Raw genomic sequence first — 17,929 nt, 5'->3', positions numbered from 1 at the left:
TTGAACCAGTCTGGCCATTCTCCTCTGACCTCTCTCATGAACAAGGCGTTTTCATTCTCAGAACTGCCACGAACTGGATTTATTTTTTTGTTTTCTGCACCATTCTCTTCAAACTCTAGAGATGGTTGTGCAATGAAATCCCAGGAGATCAGCAGTTTCTGAGATACTCAAATCACCCCATCTGACACCAACAATCATTCCAAGGTCAAAGTCACTTAGATCACATTTCTTCCCCATTCTGATACTTGGATTGAACCTCTTGACCATGTCTGTATGCTTTTATGCATTGAGTTGCTGCCACGTGATTGGCTGAGTGGATATTTGCATTAGCAAACAGGTATGCCTAATAAAGTGGCCTCTGAGTGTAAAAGGCTGCGTAATTGTCACATGACCATAATACAATGCAGTGGCACAAGTAGGACATTAGGACTCTTTCACCAAGAAAAACAACAGAAGTAAAATTAACAGGCAGCTCAGCTGCTCTGGAATATTAAATGGTAAATAAATTAAAGTGAGCACAATGAAGTCCTTGACAGAAATGATCCATCTTCTTCACATCAGCTATCTGGCAGAGCGGAAATCCAGGACAGCGAGGTTCCCATTCCTGTTCTGACTAGCCTGTCTCTGGCTGCTTTGCAGCCGGGTTTGCAACGTTTTCAACCGAGTTTTCCGGTCAGTCATCTCATCGAGTCTCATTTCCTCGGTCATGTACAAGTAAGAGTTGATGGCTTCCCGCAGACCCACACTGACGGGCGACTCTTCTCCCGACTCTTTGTCATTGTCTATCAAAACGGAGCTGAAAGAGAAAATGTCGGATGCTGAATAGTGGTAAGGAAAGAATATCATCCACTGATAAGTTTGGTCTACAGAGGAGATAGAGCAGAACACAAGAAATACACCCAGTGCAGGAGCAAGAGCAGAACCCAGTGTTTCCTTCTGCTGCTGTAGCTCAACCATTTCAAGGTTCGACATGTGCATTCAGAGACACTCTTCTGTTCACCACTGTTGTAAGCATGGTTATTTGAATTACTGTCACCTTCCTGGATCAGTCTAGTCACTCTCCTCTGACCTCCCTCATTAGCAAAGTGTTTTCTGCCCACGAACTGCAACTCACTAGACTTTTTTTTTTGTTTTTGCACCATTCTCTGTAACCTCTGGAGACTGTTCTGCATGAAAATCCCAGATCAGCAGTTTCTGAAATACTCCAATCACCCCTTTTGGCTCCAACATAGTCAAAGTCACTTGGATCACATTTGTTCCCCATTCTGATGTTTGGTCTGAACAACAACTGAACCTCTTGACCATGCTTGCATGCTTTATGCACTGAGTTGCTGCCGCATGATTGGCTGATTAAATGTTTGTAATAACGAGCAGGTGTACGGGTTTACCTAATAAAGTGGCCACTGAGTGTAGAGGCACGAGATGACCATTTAACCCATTGAAGTTATCCATCATTCAATTAAGATCAAAGCTGATCCTTTCCCTCAGCAACACACACAAAACGCTAGAGCATCCAGGGTGGGGAATAAGGAGCTGACATTTTGGTCTGAGACCCTCAACAACATCTGCACAATCTCTTTTGTTTATTTCTTTCCCTCAAGCCCACTTCCTTTCCTCATCTAGATAGATCTTTTATTTCCTTAACACCCTCAAAGACTAAGCATGCACAGCCTTCTGGAGCAAGGGGAAACCAAAATTTCACAGGTATTTACGCTGGGAAATTGATGCCCCTGGTGTTGGCCTCCTTTCTGAACAAGAGATGTGCCTGACTTAGAGCCAATCTCTGAGGCAGGGATGGAAGTCAGGAAAATGGAGTGATTTCTTTGTGCAACAGGCAAGGCCCTAAAATTGTGACAGGATACAAGTTTTATAGACATTTACTCTCATCAGAGAATCCACAACTAGACTAGGAGGAATTTCTATCTCTCTATTGGTGATCGGCAAGTCCAGAAGTTGAAGTCCCGTGATTGGCAGGTCCTAAGATCAAGGACTCCACATCCCTATTGCTCCACTGTCTCTAGTCTCAATAACTGAATTCCTTTTCCTTCTCCATGGAGAGCTGTGGAGTGTTTTGTCTTTGGATAAGCCTGTGCTGGTGAGGGACACCACTGGCATGCCTATGTTTCTTACCTGTCCATCTCGTTCCAGTTCAGCTGAGGTTTCCGCACCACGATGGGATCTGGGTGTTGCTGCTGGGAGGCCTGGAGCCCCTGGATGTGACACGGCTCCTTCAATGTGCAGCACAGGCCTTCACCGGAGTCTGCATGGGGGGGGGGGGGGGGTCGAGAGAACAAGACATCAGCAACAGGCAGGGAGACAGTGCCACACAGACACAGAGACAGGGAAGCATCCCCTCTAGACAATGATGAACTTATGCTCCTCATGAGTTTAAATGGTGGCAATATATACAATTGCAACCTTTAAGAGGCATTTAGACAGGCATGAACAGAATGGAGGAATAGACAATGCACTCCAGCTGATTAGCAACAAGACCAACACATGTATTGTTAGGTGAAGGGCTTGTTCCTGTGTCATACTGTTCCATGTTGTGAATGATCTTGGGAATGAAAGAGTTAACATACGAGGAACTTACGATGGCTCTGGGCCTGTGCTGGGAGTTTAGAAGAATGTGGGGGGGGGGGGAATCATTAAAAACTACTGAATATTGAAAGCCCTAGATAGGGTGGATATGGAGAGGACGTTTGCAATAATAGGAGAGTCTAGGGCAAGAGAGCACAGCCTCAGAATAGAAAGATTTTCCTTTAGAACAGAGATTAGGAGGAATTTCTTTATCTAGAGGGCGGTGAATATGTGGAATTCATTGCCACAGTTGGCTGTGGAGGGCAAGTCATTGGGTACATTCAAAGTGGAGGTCGATAGGCTCTTCGTTGGCAAGATTGTCAAAGGTTACGGGGAGAAGACAGAAGAATGGGGTTGAGAGGGATAATAAATCTGCCATGGCTGAATGGCAGAGCAGACTCAATGGGCTGAATGGCCTAAATCTGCTCCTATGTCTTACAGTCCTAGTAAAGTACAGCATAGAAACAGACCATTCAGCCCATCTAGTCCGTGCTGAGCCATTTAAATTGCCTACTCCCACAGACCTGGACTTATGGAAGAGCTCAAGTGAAACGTACCTGAGTAATAGTCCACCATGTCGTGCAGAGATGGGACAGTGAGACGCGGGGAGATGTAGAACCAGCCATTGGGCAGGCGGTTAATGCGGTAGTGTTTGATGGAATCCCACGATGCGACATTGGATCTTCTCACAGACAATGAGTAGAAGCCTGCAAAAACAAGAGGAGCACATCAAGATTCAGAACGGTACGTAGGCATTGTACCACCTTCAAAAAGTAAAGAGATTACCTCTCACCCTAGTTTTCCGATCTAATTTTGGCGGGGGGAAGATCCAGTGAAATGGGATAGAGGCAAGGGTATATGGTGGGAAGACCCATCAAACAACCTATACGTGTAGAAGTAAGAAAAGCCAGTGTCCCACAAATATCTGCAGAGATTTCAATTCATGATGCGTTGTGATATCGTGGGACAGGAACTCTCAGTTATCAACAACAAGGCCTCAGAAACTTTCTGGGTGTTTTAACGTGGATGGGTTATGATACATGGTGAAAGTTTCTATTCTTTAGAGAATCAAAAGCAAATTCTACCAAGCAAAATGACTCATGAAAAATACACGAAATGTTACGCAGATAGGAAAGGTTTAGAGTGATAGAGGTCGAATGTGAGCAATTTGGACTAGCTTAGCTGGTCTGTCCTAAGGTTGGAGGCCTGTCTGTGTGTGTGAGTGGATGGGGAAGGGGTTGTTTTGTTTTGCTGTTGTTGTCTTGTTTTCGTTTGTTGTTCTCTCGTGTTGGATTGCTGAATATTGCATGGTACGTTGGTGTCAGAGTATGTGGCAATGCTTGTGGGCTGCCCCCAGCACGGCCTTGGGTGTTAACACAAACAACACATTTCACTGTGTGTTTTGATGTACGTGTGATAAGTAAACCTGAACCATCTCGGCTGGCAGGGACAATTTGGGCTGAAGGGCCTTCTGTGTGGTATTCCTTTGCTGGGTGGAAACACTAATACCCTTGATCGGAAAATCCTACAAAAAGTAGTGGATATGGGCCCAGTCCTCCCAACCATTTAGTACATCTACATGAAACACTCTTGCAAAACAGCAGGATCCCTTCATCAGGGATTCCCTTCATCCAGGGCATGCTGCTGCTACCATCAGGAAGAAGGTAAAAGAGCCTTAGGACTCACACCACCAGGTTCAGGAACAGTTACCACCCCTCAACCATCAGGCTCTTGAACCAAAGGGGGTAACTTCTCTCAACTTCACCTGCTCCGTCATTGAAATGTTCCCACAACCTATGGACTCACTTTCAAGGACTTCTCATCTCCTGTTCTCCATATATTAATTATTATTATTCCTTTTTGTATTTGCACAGTTGGTTGTCTTCTGCACTCTGGTTGAATGCCCGAGTTGGGCTGTCTTTCATTGATTCTTTTATGTTTACTACTCTCTGGATTTATTGAGTATGCCCACAAGAAAACAAATCTCAGGGTTGTATATGGTGACATACACATACTTAGATAATAAATTTACTTTGAACTTGGACTAGTTTTAAACCTTACTTTTTGAAATCTTCTGGCAGAGGTACCGGGAGAAGACCCTGATGGTTGCATAGGCCGCCAAAGCAGAGACCACATAAAGCGTGGTACATACTGTAAGCACGAGAGTTTGCTGAATATGACTTATTTTCAATAAGAGGCACCCCTCCCATGTGTATTGAAATGACACAGCAATCAAAGGGTTAATGGATTGCCCTAGGCACATTGAGTGATGTACTGTGGCAACCAAACCTGCACACCTGAAGCCACAAGAGGGGCCGAAAAGGGATGAAGCAGTTTCCTGTCACTCGTTCAGGGTTACGTGGCTGACTCTGAGACCCACCTGTTTGAGAGATTGTGGTCTCACAGGTGTGGTCTCTTAGAGCTGATAAGTTCCTAGCAATTTGCATCTTTGCTGACAGGAAGCTTGTATCTAGTTTCCTCCCTTCATCTGTCACTCTTGGGGGGTGGGGGGGAAACACATTTCATGCCTTCAAGAATCCAGGGAGCATTTGATAGCTCTAGCCCTGTACTTGCTGGAGTTTAGAAGAATGAGGGGAGGGATCTCATTGAGCCCTATTTAATTTTGAAAAGGCCTAGATAGAGTGGATGTGGAGAGGATGTTTCCTACAGTGGGGGAGTCTAGGAACAGAAGGCAGGCGAGTGAGGTTGAAACGGATATTAAAATCAACAATGTTGGAATGGCAGAGCCGACTCGATGGGCTGAATGGCCTAATTCTGCTTCTGTGGCTTATGGTCTTATCTGCCCCAGTCACCCTCTCTGCCAGCTCACTCCAGAGATTCACCATCCTCCGGTGCGTGAAGAATTCTACCCCTCAAATCTCCTTAAAACCTAGTTCTGATGAAGGGTGTCAGCGTGAAACATCGACTGTTTATTCCTCTATTTATTCTTGGCTTGCTGAGTTCTTCCAGCATTCTTTAAGATTTCAAGCATTTGCAGAATCTCTTGTGACCTTAAAGTTCCTCTCCTTAAGCTTGCGCCCTCTAGTTGCCCTGCCCTGGAAGGTGGCAAAAGCTCTAAATTAATGTTGCTGGGACTGGATGCCTGAGTTATAAGGAAAGGTTGAATAGGTTAGGACTTTATTCCTTGGAACATAGATATTGAGTGAAGATTTGATAGAGGTATACAAAATTAGGAGGGGTATAGATAGAGTAAATGCAAACAGGCTTTTTTCCACTGAGGTTGGGTGGGACTACAACTAGAGGTCATGGGTTAAGTGTTTGGGGGGAACACGAGGGGAAACTTCTTCCCTCAGAGGGTGTTGAGAGTGTGGAATGAGCCTCCAGCACAGGTGGTGCCTGCGAGCTCAATTTCAAAATTTAAGAGAAGTTTGGATAGGTTTGTGGATGGTAGGGCTATGGGACCCGTGCATGGTGATGAGAGTAGGCAGTTTAAAATGGTTTGGGATGGACTAGATGGGCCAAAGGGCCTGTTTCTGTGCTGTACTTTTCTGTGACGATCCATCCTATCTCCGCCCACACAATTTGATAAATCTACAAAAGATCAACCCCTAAAGTTTACATCCCAGTCTGTTCAATCCAATATTAACGTGGAGTTTCAGCTAATTACTGAGAATAGGAATTTCTCACTGTCATTGATGTACAGTACTTGGTAAGGATTACTTACTGTGCAGTCACTGAGTTACATTTTCAGCAGAGTAGGGACAGTTCTGTGTGACTATGTGGTTGAAGGTGATTCAGTCGGGTGAAGTAATTTTTCATTAATTCAGCAAAGTACATATTCACAGTGAGTGTTATGTGATCAATGTCCTCACAGGGAGACTGACCACAACAGTGAGAGCTGTGCGATTAATTCAATACAAGATTCACATGTTGAGTTATTTCCAGCAACTCTGCCTTGGGCAGTCTATTTATAGAGGGTAGTCATTAGATTATCTTATCAAAATTTATGCACTAAAGACAGCTCGAAGACAGAGACGTTAATGATATCGCTACCATTCCTGCATGCAAATATGGTTTAACTTTAGATGGTACAAAGAGTGGTGGGGTTGAGGATAGCCTGGAAGACTGGCAAAAAAACACAATGGCATATAGATCAGTTGAAGATATGGGCGAAGAAATGGCAGATGGAGTTTAACCCGACCAAATGTGAAGTAACGCACTTAGGTAGGTCAAATGTAAAGAGACAGGACACTGTTAAGGGAAGGTCTTTAACAGTGTTCCACTAAAATAAAGACTCTTAAACAGTGCTGATGAGCAGAGGGTTTGTGGGGTTCATATTCATAGCTCCCTGGAGGTGGCTAAGCAGACTGATACGGTGGTTAAGAAGAGAAATGGCATACTTGCCTTTATCAGTTGAGGCAATATATCTACTAATAAAGGCAGTACGCCATATGCCTTCTTCAAAAATTAGGAAGCTATGCTGCAGTTTTATAAAAGTTAAGCCATATCTATAGTATTGCATGATTTCTAGTTGCCCCATTGTTTATGGAGATACAGCACTGAATAGGTCCTTTGAGCTTCACCACCCAGAAACACACCGATTTATCCCTAGCCTAATCAAAGGACAATTTACAATGACCAATTAACCTAGTAACTGGTAGGAGAACACCAGACCACTCAGAGGAAATCCTCTCAGTTATGGGAAAGTAGTAACTCCTTACAGCCGGAATTGAACTCCACACTCCAATGCCCCAAGCTGTAATCATGCCGTGCCAACTGCAACGTTACTGTGGCAAAAGATGTTGAGGCTTGGAGAGGGTGCATAAGAGGTTTGGCCAGGATACTGCCTGGATTAATGGTCATGTTAGTGAGAGGTTGGACAAACTTTGGTTCTGTTCTCTGGACTGGTGGAGGCTGAAAGGTTTATAAGATTATGAGAGGCATAGATAGACTAGACAGACAATATCTTTTCCCTTGGGGTTGGAATGTCTAATATCAGAGAGCATACATTTAACGTGAGAGAGGGTAAGTTCAAAGGAAATGTGAGGGGCAAGTTCCTCCCCTCCACCCCCACAGGAAATGGCGGGTGCCTGGGATGGTGGTGGAGACAGATACATTAGGGACTTTTAGGAGATGTTTGGATAGGCACATGAATGTAAGGAAAATGGAAGGCTATGGACATTGTTTAGGCAGAAGGGATTAGTTTGGTTGGGCACTTGATTACCAGTTTAATTGGTCTGGAACAACATTGTGGTCTGAAGGGCCAGCCACCGTTCTATGTGGAACCCAGCGTGGTCCTCTGCTGCTGTAGCCCAACTACTTCAAAGTTTGATATCTGCAATCAGAGATGCACTTCTGCCCACCACTGTTGTAACACGTGGTTACCTGAGCCATTGTTGTCTTCACTGCCAGCTTGAACCAGTCTGGCCATTCTCCTCTGATCTCTTTTATTAACAAGGCATTTTTAACCCACAGAACTGCTGCTCACTGGATTCCTTTTTTGTAAATTCTAGAGACTATTGTGCGTGAAAATCCCAGGAGATCAGCAGTTTCTGAGATACTCAAACCATCCCCGTCTGGCAACAACAATCATTCAATGGTCAAAGTCACTTCGATCACATTCCTTCCCCATTCTGACATTTGGTCTGAACAACAACTGAACTTATCTACTTGCTTTTATGCACTCAGTTGCTGGCAAACAATTGGCTGGTTAGAGGCATACCAGTGTAAAAATGGTCACAGAGTGTAGGTGCTTAGTTGTTTTAAATGGTTTACCTTTCCTGGTTTGACTTTCTCGAATCATGAAAGAGCCAGACCGGTTGCTGGGTAACAAGAGAAGCTCCTCCGCCTTCTCTCTGGTGATGCCTTCAAACAGCCACCTACGGAGGGCAGGAGTGAGAGGGAGAGGGGAAGGGAAAGAAAGCACAAACAAAAATTAGCAAAGTTAGAGGGATCACAGTGGTTCTGTCATCTTTGACCACCTCTGTAATCTCCCCACAAGTGTGAAGCAGCGAACTTGTTGCATCAGCACCCACGCAGGAATGTCCTGTCCACTCTCACACCTCATATCACACTGACGTGTAAGAAAGGACGAGACAGGGGCACACGGGTGTAGGTGGGTTGCAAAGACACCGAAGTGTCTGGTGGTGCTGCAGTCTAAAGGTCAGGCTCAAATACCAACCCAGCAGTTATAAAATTTAACCTAAATTAACTAGAGTCTTCATATTGAAGAACATCCAATTTGCCACAAATTCCACTTCAGGGGAGGAAATTTGCTGACATTTATTCCAGACCAACAGTTGTGCATTGGTTCGCACATGATCTAGTTTTCTGTTCAGTTGCATCATAATAATAAACAAAACAGAATAAGTACATTTACCAGAAGGCGGTTGAAGAAGATTATTACCATCTTCTCAATGGCATTGAAATTCACTGCCCTAATGGGTTCTTGCATCACAAAGAAGGAATGGGACCTTCACTTTGGGGTATCTATCATGACCTTGGGACACTTTGGATGCGGGAAGCCCATTTGTATGAAGCCAATGTGCCCCAAATCAAGTTAATTACCATACAGTGTTATAAACATCACCTGCAGAATCCCCTGTGTTTCCTGAGATTATAGTGTGAACCCAGAGAATGGACCCAAGTTTCTGGAATTGAAACTTAAGCGTGGAAGATTAGCGGAACAAAATAATCGATTTTGAACAGTGTGAGCTACGGTGGAAGCTGGAGAGGGCAGCCATTACTGTTGTTTGTATTGGCATGTCTGGAACCATTCATTTGGAAACTGCTGAGTATCAGTGAATGGTATTAACATAACACAGCATGGACTGGGTGGGCTGAAAGGTCTGTTTTGTGGTGTAGTGCTCCATAATTCTGAATCTGCAGCCTAGAATGTGTAAAGGGTGACTGAGATCTTTTTTTACCTGTGATACACCTTTGCCACGTAATTGCAAGGAATGTGACATTCTTTGCCAGTTGCCATGGACGCCACTTTCCACCAATCACCTTCCCTACGAGTTAAGAGAAAATACATCAATTTGCTTATGACCTCTGGAAGAGAGCACTCAATGCTTTCTCCAATCTGAACTTCTCCCAAACATCTCCAGAAATTAAAAAGACACTAATGAAGAAAATGGTTCCAAGAATGTGGAAGAAATGCAGGTTCCACAAAGACCCTATGTATTCTACCTGGGATTGGTGTTTTATTTTATTTTGAGATACAGCTCGGCAACAGGCCCTTTGGGCCAATGTGCCTGGGTCGCCCAATTACTCCCATGTGACTAATTAACCTACTAACCCATATATCGTTGGAACGTGAATGGAAACTGAAGCATCTCAAGGAGACCCACGTGGTCACAGGATGAACACACAAACGCCTTAGAAACAGTGGTGGGGATTAAACCTGCGTCACTGCTATATGAGCATCACGCCCTCGTGCTGCTCCATGATGGACCATACTGTGCCGGCATCTGATATTGTGGCTAATATCACGCAACAGCCTCAACCCAGTGAGTCTATCTATGGTAGGTCAGATCAGCAGGAAATCCTTGCTGGTTCCTTCATGAAGGGAAGGGAATGGTTGGGAATTAACTACATATTTCACTGGTGAGGGAATTTTCCATATGGGTTCCTGCCCCAACCCCTAATTGAATTTCTGCTTGAGGTATTACTCAGGGAAGAGCCTGTATAGAACAACAGACTAACAAAATCATTCATTCAGCTACTACACACTCAGTGGCCACTTTATTAGGTACCTCCTGTACCTCCGCTGAGTGCGTGTTCATGGTCTTCTGCTGCTGTAGCCCATCCACTACAAGGTTTGACGTGTTGTGCGTTCAGTGACGCTCTTCTGTTGTAATATGTGGTTATTTGAGCTGCTGTCGCCTTCCTGTCTGCTCGAACCAGTCTGGCCACTCTCCTCTAACCTCTCTCATTAACAAGGCCTTTCCACCCACAGAACTGCTGCTCACTGGATGTTTTTTGAACCATTCTCTATGAACTCTGGAGACTACTGTAGTGAAAATCCCAGGAGATCGGCAGATTCCGAGATACTCAAACCAGCCCGTCTGGCACTAATCCACAGTCAAAGTCATTTAGATCACACTCCACCCCCCACCCCTATGCCCCCATTCTGATGTCAGAACATCAACTGAACCTCATGACCATGTCTGCATTGAGTTACATTGTTTTTATGTATTGAGTTGCTGCCACAAGATTAGCGGATTAGATGTTTGCATTAATGAGCAGGTGGTCAGCTGTACCTAAAGAACACGGCCACTGAATGCACGTTCAAAGGCCAAACCCAATGCCAGGAAATTGCTACCGTCTTCTCAGAGTGGCATACTTACTCGTGAAGAACGGTCAGCCTCTCGCCCACATTAATAATAGGTTCAGTGTCAGATGACGATGGGTAATTATACAATGCCACCGCCACCATAACTTGGCTCATATCTGGGGAAAAAAAGAAAACATTTTTGTTTGGAAAGGTTCAGAAGTTTTCTCTGGAGAACTCATAACTAAGTGCCTTCCATATTGAAACAAAAGAAACTTGCTCCACACTCACCCTTTTCATAACATTACAGGAAGCAGGAGCCAACAACTGGGTTTTGATTGTAGCAAAAGTCAAATACGAACAGACAATGAAATGATGGACACTAGCTCACTATTTTCGCTGTCTAACTGCACTGATATTTTAAAAACAGATATATATATCTTATCAGAATAAAGTTTAATATCACCAGCATATATCATGAAAATTTTTGTTATGTGGCAGCAGAATGTTACAATACAAATAAAAACTGGGAATTACAGTAAATTAAGAAGTTAAATTATTGTAAAAAAAGAAGTGAGGTAGTGTTCATGGGTTCAATGTCCATTCAGAAATCGAATGGCAGAGGGGAAGAAGCTGTTCCTGAATTGTTGAATGTGTGTCTTCAGGCTTTTGTATCTCCTACCTGATGGTAGCAATGAGAAGGGGGCATGTCTGGGGTGATGGGGTCCTTAATGATGGTTGCCACCTTTTTGAGGCATCACCCCTTGAAGATGTCCTGGATGCTATGGAGGCTAGCAACCATAATGGAGCTGACTGAGTTCACAACTTTCTACAGCTTATTTTGATTCTGTGTAGTCGCGTCCACAGCTCCTCCCCCCCAATACCAGATGGTAATGCAGCCAGTTAGAATGCTCTCCATGGTATAACTGTAGAAATTTGCAAGCGTTTTAGGTGACATACCAACTCTCGAACTCCTAATGAAATATACCTTATTATAATTTATAGTATGTTTATGTATTGCACTGAACTAATGCAACAAAACAAATTTCATGACAAACAGTGTCGGTTATAATAAACCTGACTCTAATATTTAAGGCAGTTACCTTACACAGATAAATCCATATAATGTGTTTCCTGTTGCCACCACTGTTATTTTATCCTTTATTTACAATAATGTGCACATTTATGTGGCTATAACTGATCACAACTTGCAACTTCAGCGGTAGCTACAATGATATCCTGCAAATGGCTGTTGTTACGTTATTAACTTGAGGTTAAGCATCGCTATCTGTCCAAATGCATTGGCTATCTAAGTAAATTGAGAGAGAAGCCATTTTAGGGACTCGCTCTTAGTTGAAGAGATTATGTCTATTGACAAGTGTGATTCCAGTCAACAGAAGTGGAAACTATTTACCAACATCATCTACCACATTTGTCTACAGTCAATTTAGAAACTTTACAAGAAGTGAGGGCCATTTAGCACCTCACGACCAGACCGTAGCTTATCTGCGACCTGAATCTATAAATTTGTCATTATAAAATGAACACGAGGTACACAGGATCATAAGATACTGGAGTAGAATTAGGTCATTTAGTCCATCCAGTCTGCTCCACCAGTTCATCATGACTGATCCATTTCCCTCTCAGCCCCAATCTCCTGCCTTCTCCCCGCATCCCTTCATGCCCTGACTGATCAAGAATCTATCAATCTCTGCCTTAAATATACCCAATGACTTGGCCTCCACAGCCACGCACGGCAATGAATTCTACGGATTTACCACTCTCTGGCTAAAGAAATTCCACCCCAACTCAATTTTAAATTGACGTCTATAGTCTGAGGTTGTGCCCTTTGGTCTTAGATTCCTCCATAGTAGGAAACATCCTCTCCACATCCACTCTATTAAGGCCTTTCAACATTCGATAAGTTTTAATGAGGTCGCTCCTCATTCTTCTGAATTCCAGTGAGTACAGGTCCAGAGCCGTCATATATAACAAGCCTTTCAATCCATCCCTTGAACCCACTACAGCAAATCCTTTCACAGACGAGGGGCCCAAAACTGTTCACAATGCTCCAAGTGAGGGCTCACCAGCACCTTATAAAATCTCAACATTACATCCTTGCTTTTATTTTCTAGTCACGGACTGTCAGCTGCTGCGCGTTAAGGAGTTCCAAACTGCATCAAAGAAGATGTTGTCTGACTTTGTTCCCGAGGTCCCTGCTCTGATTTTCACACCATGCCCCCAGTAGTATCTAGCAATCTAGTGTTCCCAGCTGGTTACCGGATGTCAGTGTAGACATAGCATCAGTTTGGGTGTTTAGGATAGGACATTGGTGTTCCCAGTGCCCTGGACAATGACATCCTAGCTGAGCATATTACTGAGGTCAAGCTGAAAGTGTCCTCTGTCAGTGACCGACACTAATGCACACAGAGCACAGTGAATTCTTCTTTCCGCTTTTAGAGTTTTAGGGCTCTACAGGACAAAATAGACCATTTAGACGATCTAGTCCGTGCTGAACTGTTAATCTGCCTAGTCCCATTGACCATAGCCCTCCCATCCATTCAGAAAATAATTCCTGGTTGGGTCACGTGCCCAGGTTCAAGATGAGCCTGGATCTGCCGAAGCAGATCTGTAGTCTCCGGGGAACTAGACATCTATTGCAAGCCAATGGAAATATTTTTTTTCTCAGTCCATCACATTAGTTCCCTCAATATTTTGTCACAGCACAAAGCTGTAACATTGATAACTACTGACCAGGTATCACTTGTCCAGTTACTGCAGATCTGTAGAGAATCATCAAGTGTGCTGAGGCTTGTGCAAGAAACTTCAACCTCAGGCTGTAATGTGTCTCCATTTTACTGACCTGCTGAATACCTTCTGCCACAGGTAGGACAGACATTTTTTCTTCAAAACAGCAGCTGATGATAGGTGATCTGGTCATTCTAGAATCTGACCAGTATATGGATTCAGGTCACAGATCAGCTGAACAGTAATCAGCTACTACCCTTCAACCATCAAGCTCCTGAACCCCCGTGGATAACTTCACACACCTCAACAAGGAACAGATTCCACAACCTATCACTATCAAGAACTTTACAATTCATGTTCCTGCCTCCCTCCCTTCCTTTCTTCCTCAGCACCCTCTCCAAAGCCTCTGCATCCTTCCTATAATGTGACCAGAATGATTAGCGGTTAGAAACCTGTTATAAAATTGGGGTTTATTTCCTGATACTCTCTAAGGAGATTCTACATATTCTCCCTGTGACAACAAAGATTTCCACCAAGTGTTCTGGTTTCCTCGCGCATTCCAAGATGTTCAGTTACAGTTAGGGAGTTGTGGTGACACTTGTTGCTCTTGGCTGAATCTATTTGATGCAAAACGATGCATTTCACTGTAGGTTTCAATATACTGTGCACACGACAAATAAAGCTAATAAAAGATTTATGAGAACGTTGCCAGCTCTCAAGGGTCTGAGTTAGAGGGAGAGAATGGGCAGACTAGGCCTTTATATACTGGAGCATGGGAAACCGAGGGACGACCATGTCATTCGTTTGTTATGTGCCCGTCATATGACATGGGTAATCATGGTCTTTCCATGACCATGATTGTTCTTGGCAATTTTTTCAGTATAATTGGTTTGCCATTGCCTTCCTCTGGGAATATCTTTACAATACATATGATCTCAGCCATTATCAATACTCTTCAGAGATTGTCTGCCTGGAGTCCGTGGTCACATAACCAGCCTTGTGATGTGCACCGACTGCTCATACGACCATCCACCACCTGCTCCCCATGGCTTCACGTGACCCTGATCAGGGCCGAAGCAGGCGCTACACCTCGCCCAAGGGTGGACCCGCAGGCTAGCAGAGGGAAGGAGCACCCTACACCTCCTTTGGTGGAGATGTAACTCCACCCTGCTGTCCCATAGACTTGAAAAGAATCATGAGTGAAACAGATGGTGTGATTGCACGCAGTCTTCTTCGCAGGAAAATGGAATTAAAGTCTGGAGGTTACAGGTTAAAGGTCAGAGGTGAAAGATTTCAAAGGGGCCTGAGGGATAACTTCTTCCCTTAGAGGGTGGTAGGTAGATGAAATGAGCTGCCAGAGGAAGTGCTTGAGACAGATAAGATAACAACATCATTTAAGAAGGTACATAGATAAGAGGAATTTGGGCCAAACACATGCAGTTGAAACTAGCGTATATGGGCAGCTTGCTCAACATCGATGAGCTGGGCCGACGGGTCTGTTTCCATGTTGTATTCCTATGACACTGAGCTGAGGGCACTTTGCATGACCTGCATTCTTTCACAATACATGTCCTACCTATATTGCTAAGCATGCATGTCTCTAGGGTGTGAAATTTACACTACAGACAGAGAATTTATTGATCCTGCACTACACCACAGTACAGGCTTTTCAGATCACAATGTTGTGCCAACCTTTAAACCCACTCCAAGATCAATCTAACCCTCCTTTCCCACGTAGACCTCCATTGTTTTTTAAATCACTATGTGCCTATCTAAGAATTCCTTAAATTCCTCTAATCTATCTGCCTCTATTCCATGTTCCATGAGAACTTACTTCTCATATCCCCCCTATACTTTTATGACAATCACCTCAGAATTATGCCCACTTGTATTAACCATTTCCACCCTGGGAAAAAGTCTCTGGCTGTCGGCTTAATCTGTGCTTCCACATCCTTCCTATAATGAGGCAACCAGAATTGCACACAATACTCCAAATGTGGTCTATCCAGGGTTTATAGAGCTGCACCATTACCTTGAGTCTCTTAAACTCAATGCTTCATAACACTGGCAAGGTTTTTAACAAGTATTCCACTGCTGTGTCCAACATCGTAACTTCAAGCATTTTGTGGTAAGAAAGAAAACTGATGGGGCTGATTGAGCTTAGCTCAGCCCATTCATTAGTAGGCATTGTGGCAGATCGATACTGAACTATTAATGCAATGCCATGGGAAATGTCAAAAAATGCCCATGCAGGGTAAGCTACTGTATCTGGTTGTCTTTGCTTTTGTTATTTCATATCTACTGTCAGAGTTAGTTAGCCTTTCAAAGCTGAGGCCTCACCTCTGCCAGCGGGTTGGTTAGAGGTTTCATTTCAGTAGTGTGAAATGTGTAATCTGTTAATGGAAAATCTGACTGTAGTAAATTGAATCACAGATCGGCTGTAGCACAGGAAGAGACATGTGAGTTTAAGTGAGATCTCAGTAGAAGAGTCCCATCAGGTTCATCCCCCTGTTCTTTCCTTCATCGGCTATAAATTATTCACTCCTAATTGTCCATCCAATTCCATTCTGGAAGCCACCACACCAAATAGCAGTGAATTCCAGGTAACATCAGTGACACAGTTTCTGAGTAACTGCTCTGCTGGTACCTATCCCCCTCCATTCCCTGCTGCACTCTTCACCCCATCCCATGTGCCGCATTCAGTATTCACTATGTGGACTCCCTTGCACTGGAGATAGCAAACCCAGATTGGGTGATCATTTTGTGGAGCATTGTGCTCAGTTCACAGGAGTGGCCTGGAGCTTCAAGGTGATTACTGTTGCTGGAGTCAGAGCAACACTCGAGCTGGAGAAACTCAACTGGCCTGGCAGCAACCGTGGAGGGAAGTGGACAGTCGATGTTTTGAGTTGAGACCAGTCCAGATGAAGAATCTCAATCCAAAACAGCAGCTGTCCAAAGCTTTAGGTTGCATTTTAATTGCCCATTAAAATCCCAACTCTGACTTTTCCATTTGTGACCTAGAAGACCCAATACAAGGCTGAGGAAAATCACCTCATCTTCTGTCACAGAAAAGTTGTAGCCTTCAAGACTTATTACCAACTTCAGGCAACTTTGTCTTTCTTTCTCTGTGTATCAGAACTGGAAAATTCTATGTGTTTTTCTTCATTTTTCCTTTTCCAACTGGCATAAACTGGCCTGATAATCATATCGCACTGCCTCACTATTAATCTCACACACACACACACACACACACACACACACACACACACACACACACACACACTTACACTTACACTTCTGCTACATTAAATCATTTGGTTTTACCCTATTAGAAACATTCCCATTGTTCTACCCAATTTCTCAACCACTGAAAACAAACCTCCTTTCTCTATTCTGATGAAAGGTCTCAGCCCTGAAGTGTTAATGTTTAGGATTGGAATTGATTTTAAATCGTTACATGTGCTGGCAGAAAAGTTTGTCTTGCATACTTTTCATACAGATCAGCTCGTACACTGTGCATTGAACCAGAACAAGTTAAAAAAGATTAGCAAACCAGAATAAAGTGTAAAGGCTACAGAGAAAGTGCAGTGTAGGTTAACAATAAGGTGCAAGATCATAAAGAGCTGGACTGTCAGGTCAAGAATCCATTTTATTGTACTCGGGAACCATTTTATCATCTTTCCCTTTTCAGCATGTTATGCTGCCTGGCCTGTTGTGGATTTGCACCGTTTTCTGATTTTACTTTCTGCCTTACCTGTTGATGGTTGGTTGTTCAGGTCTGATGGAACCACGGTACTGGTGAAGCGCCTTGACTTGCTTGGTCTGCTTCCCATGACAAGATTCACTCAGCTGTTCTTCAGAGTATCAAATCAGTGAGGCTGCAAGGCAAAGTCAACGCAAATTTAATATCAAAGTACACACTTTGAGAGTCATATTCTTACAGGTATTTACAGGAAAATCAAGAAATACATAGAGTTTATGAAAACTATACATAAGCATAATGAGTATAGGTTCAAAGTAAATCTTATTATTGGAGGACATGTATATCATGTACATCCCCAAAATTCATTTTCTTGTGGGCATGTTCAACAAATCTATAGATAACAACGAATCAATGACAGGGTATTCAACCACAGTGCAGAAGATCACAAAATGTCCAAAACATAAAGAAGAAATAATAATAACTAACTAAATAAATAAATAAATAAATAAAGTGGAGTTGAGTGAAGTTATCCCCTTTGGTTCAAGAGCCTGACGATTGAGGGGTAGTGACTGTTCCTGAACCTGGTGGTGTGAGTCCTGAGGCTCCTGTACCTTCTTGCTGATGGCAGCAGCGAGAGTAAGTGAGAACGATTTCCCAGAACA

The 17,929-nt window shown here is 43.6% G+C and overlaps 1 protein-coding gene and 1 long non-coding RNA gene across 2 annotated transcripts in view; one reads left to right on the top strand and one right to left on the bottom strand.

Moving 5' to 3' along the window:
- Window positions 1-17,929, top strand: part of LOC132399935 (uncharacterized) — a 45,650-nt gene that overhangs the window by 18,796 nt on the left and 8,925 nt on the right. The gene's annotated exons all lie outside the window — the stretch shown is intronic.
- The window catches only part of sla2b (Src like adaptor 2b), a 30,140-nt gene continuing 12,766 nt past the window's right edge, over window positions 556-17,929 (bottom strand). The window contains exons 2-8 of the mRNA XM_059980885.1: window positions 17,319-17,442; window positions 10,893-10,995; window positions 9,468-9,554; window positions 8,317-8,420; window positions 3,138-3,287; window positions 2,131-2,260; window positions 556-796 (exon numbers count right to left, since the gene is read on the bottom strand). Of these exons, the coding sequence (XP_059836868.1) occupies window positions 562-796; window positions 2,131-2,260; window positions 3,138-3,287; window positions 8,317-8,420; window positions 9,468-9,554; window positions 10,893-10,995; window positions 17,319-17,397 (888 nt within the window). The 5' untranslated portion in view covers window positions 17,398-17,442 and the 3' untranslated portion in view covers window positions 556-561. The remainder of the gene's footprint in view (window positions 797-2,130; window positions 2,261-3,137; window positions 3,288-8,316; window positions 8,421-9,467; window positions 9,555-10,892; window positions 10,996-17,318; window positions 17,443-17,929) is intronic.

This window comes from Hypanus sabinus, chromosome 9, assembly GCF_030144855.1.
Source record: "Hypanus sabinus isolate sHypSab1 chromosome 9, sHypSab1.hap1, whole genome shotgun sequence".
NCBI classification, from domain to species: domain Eukaryota; kingdom Metazoa; phylum Chordata; class Chondrichthyes; order Myliobatiformes; family Dasyatidae; genus Hypanus; species Hypanus sabinus.
The sequence above is the reverse complement of the archived record's forward strand: the minus strand, read 5'-3'. Positions and strand labels throughout refer to the sequence as shown.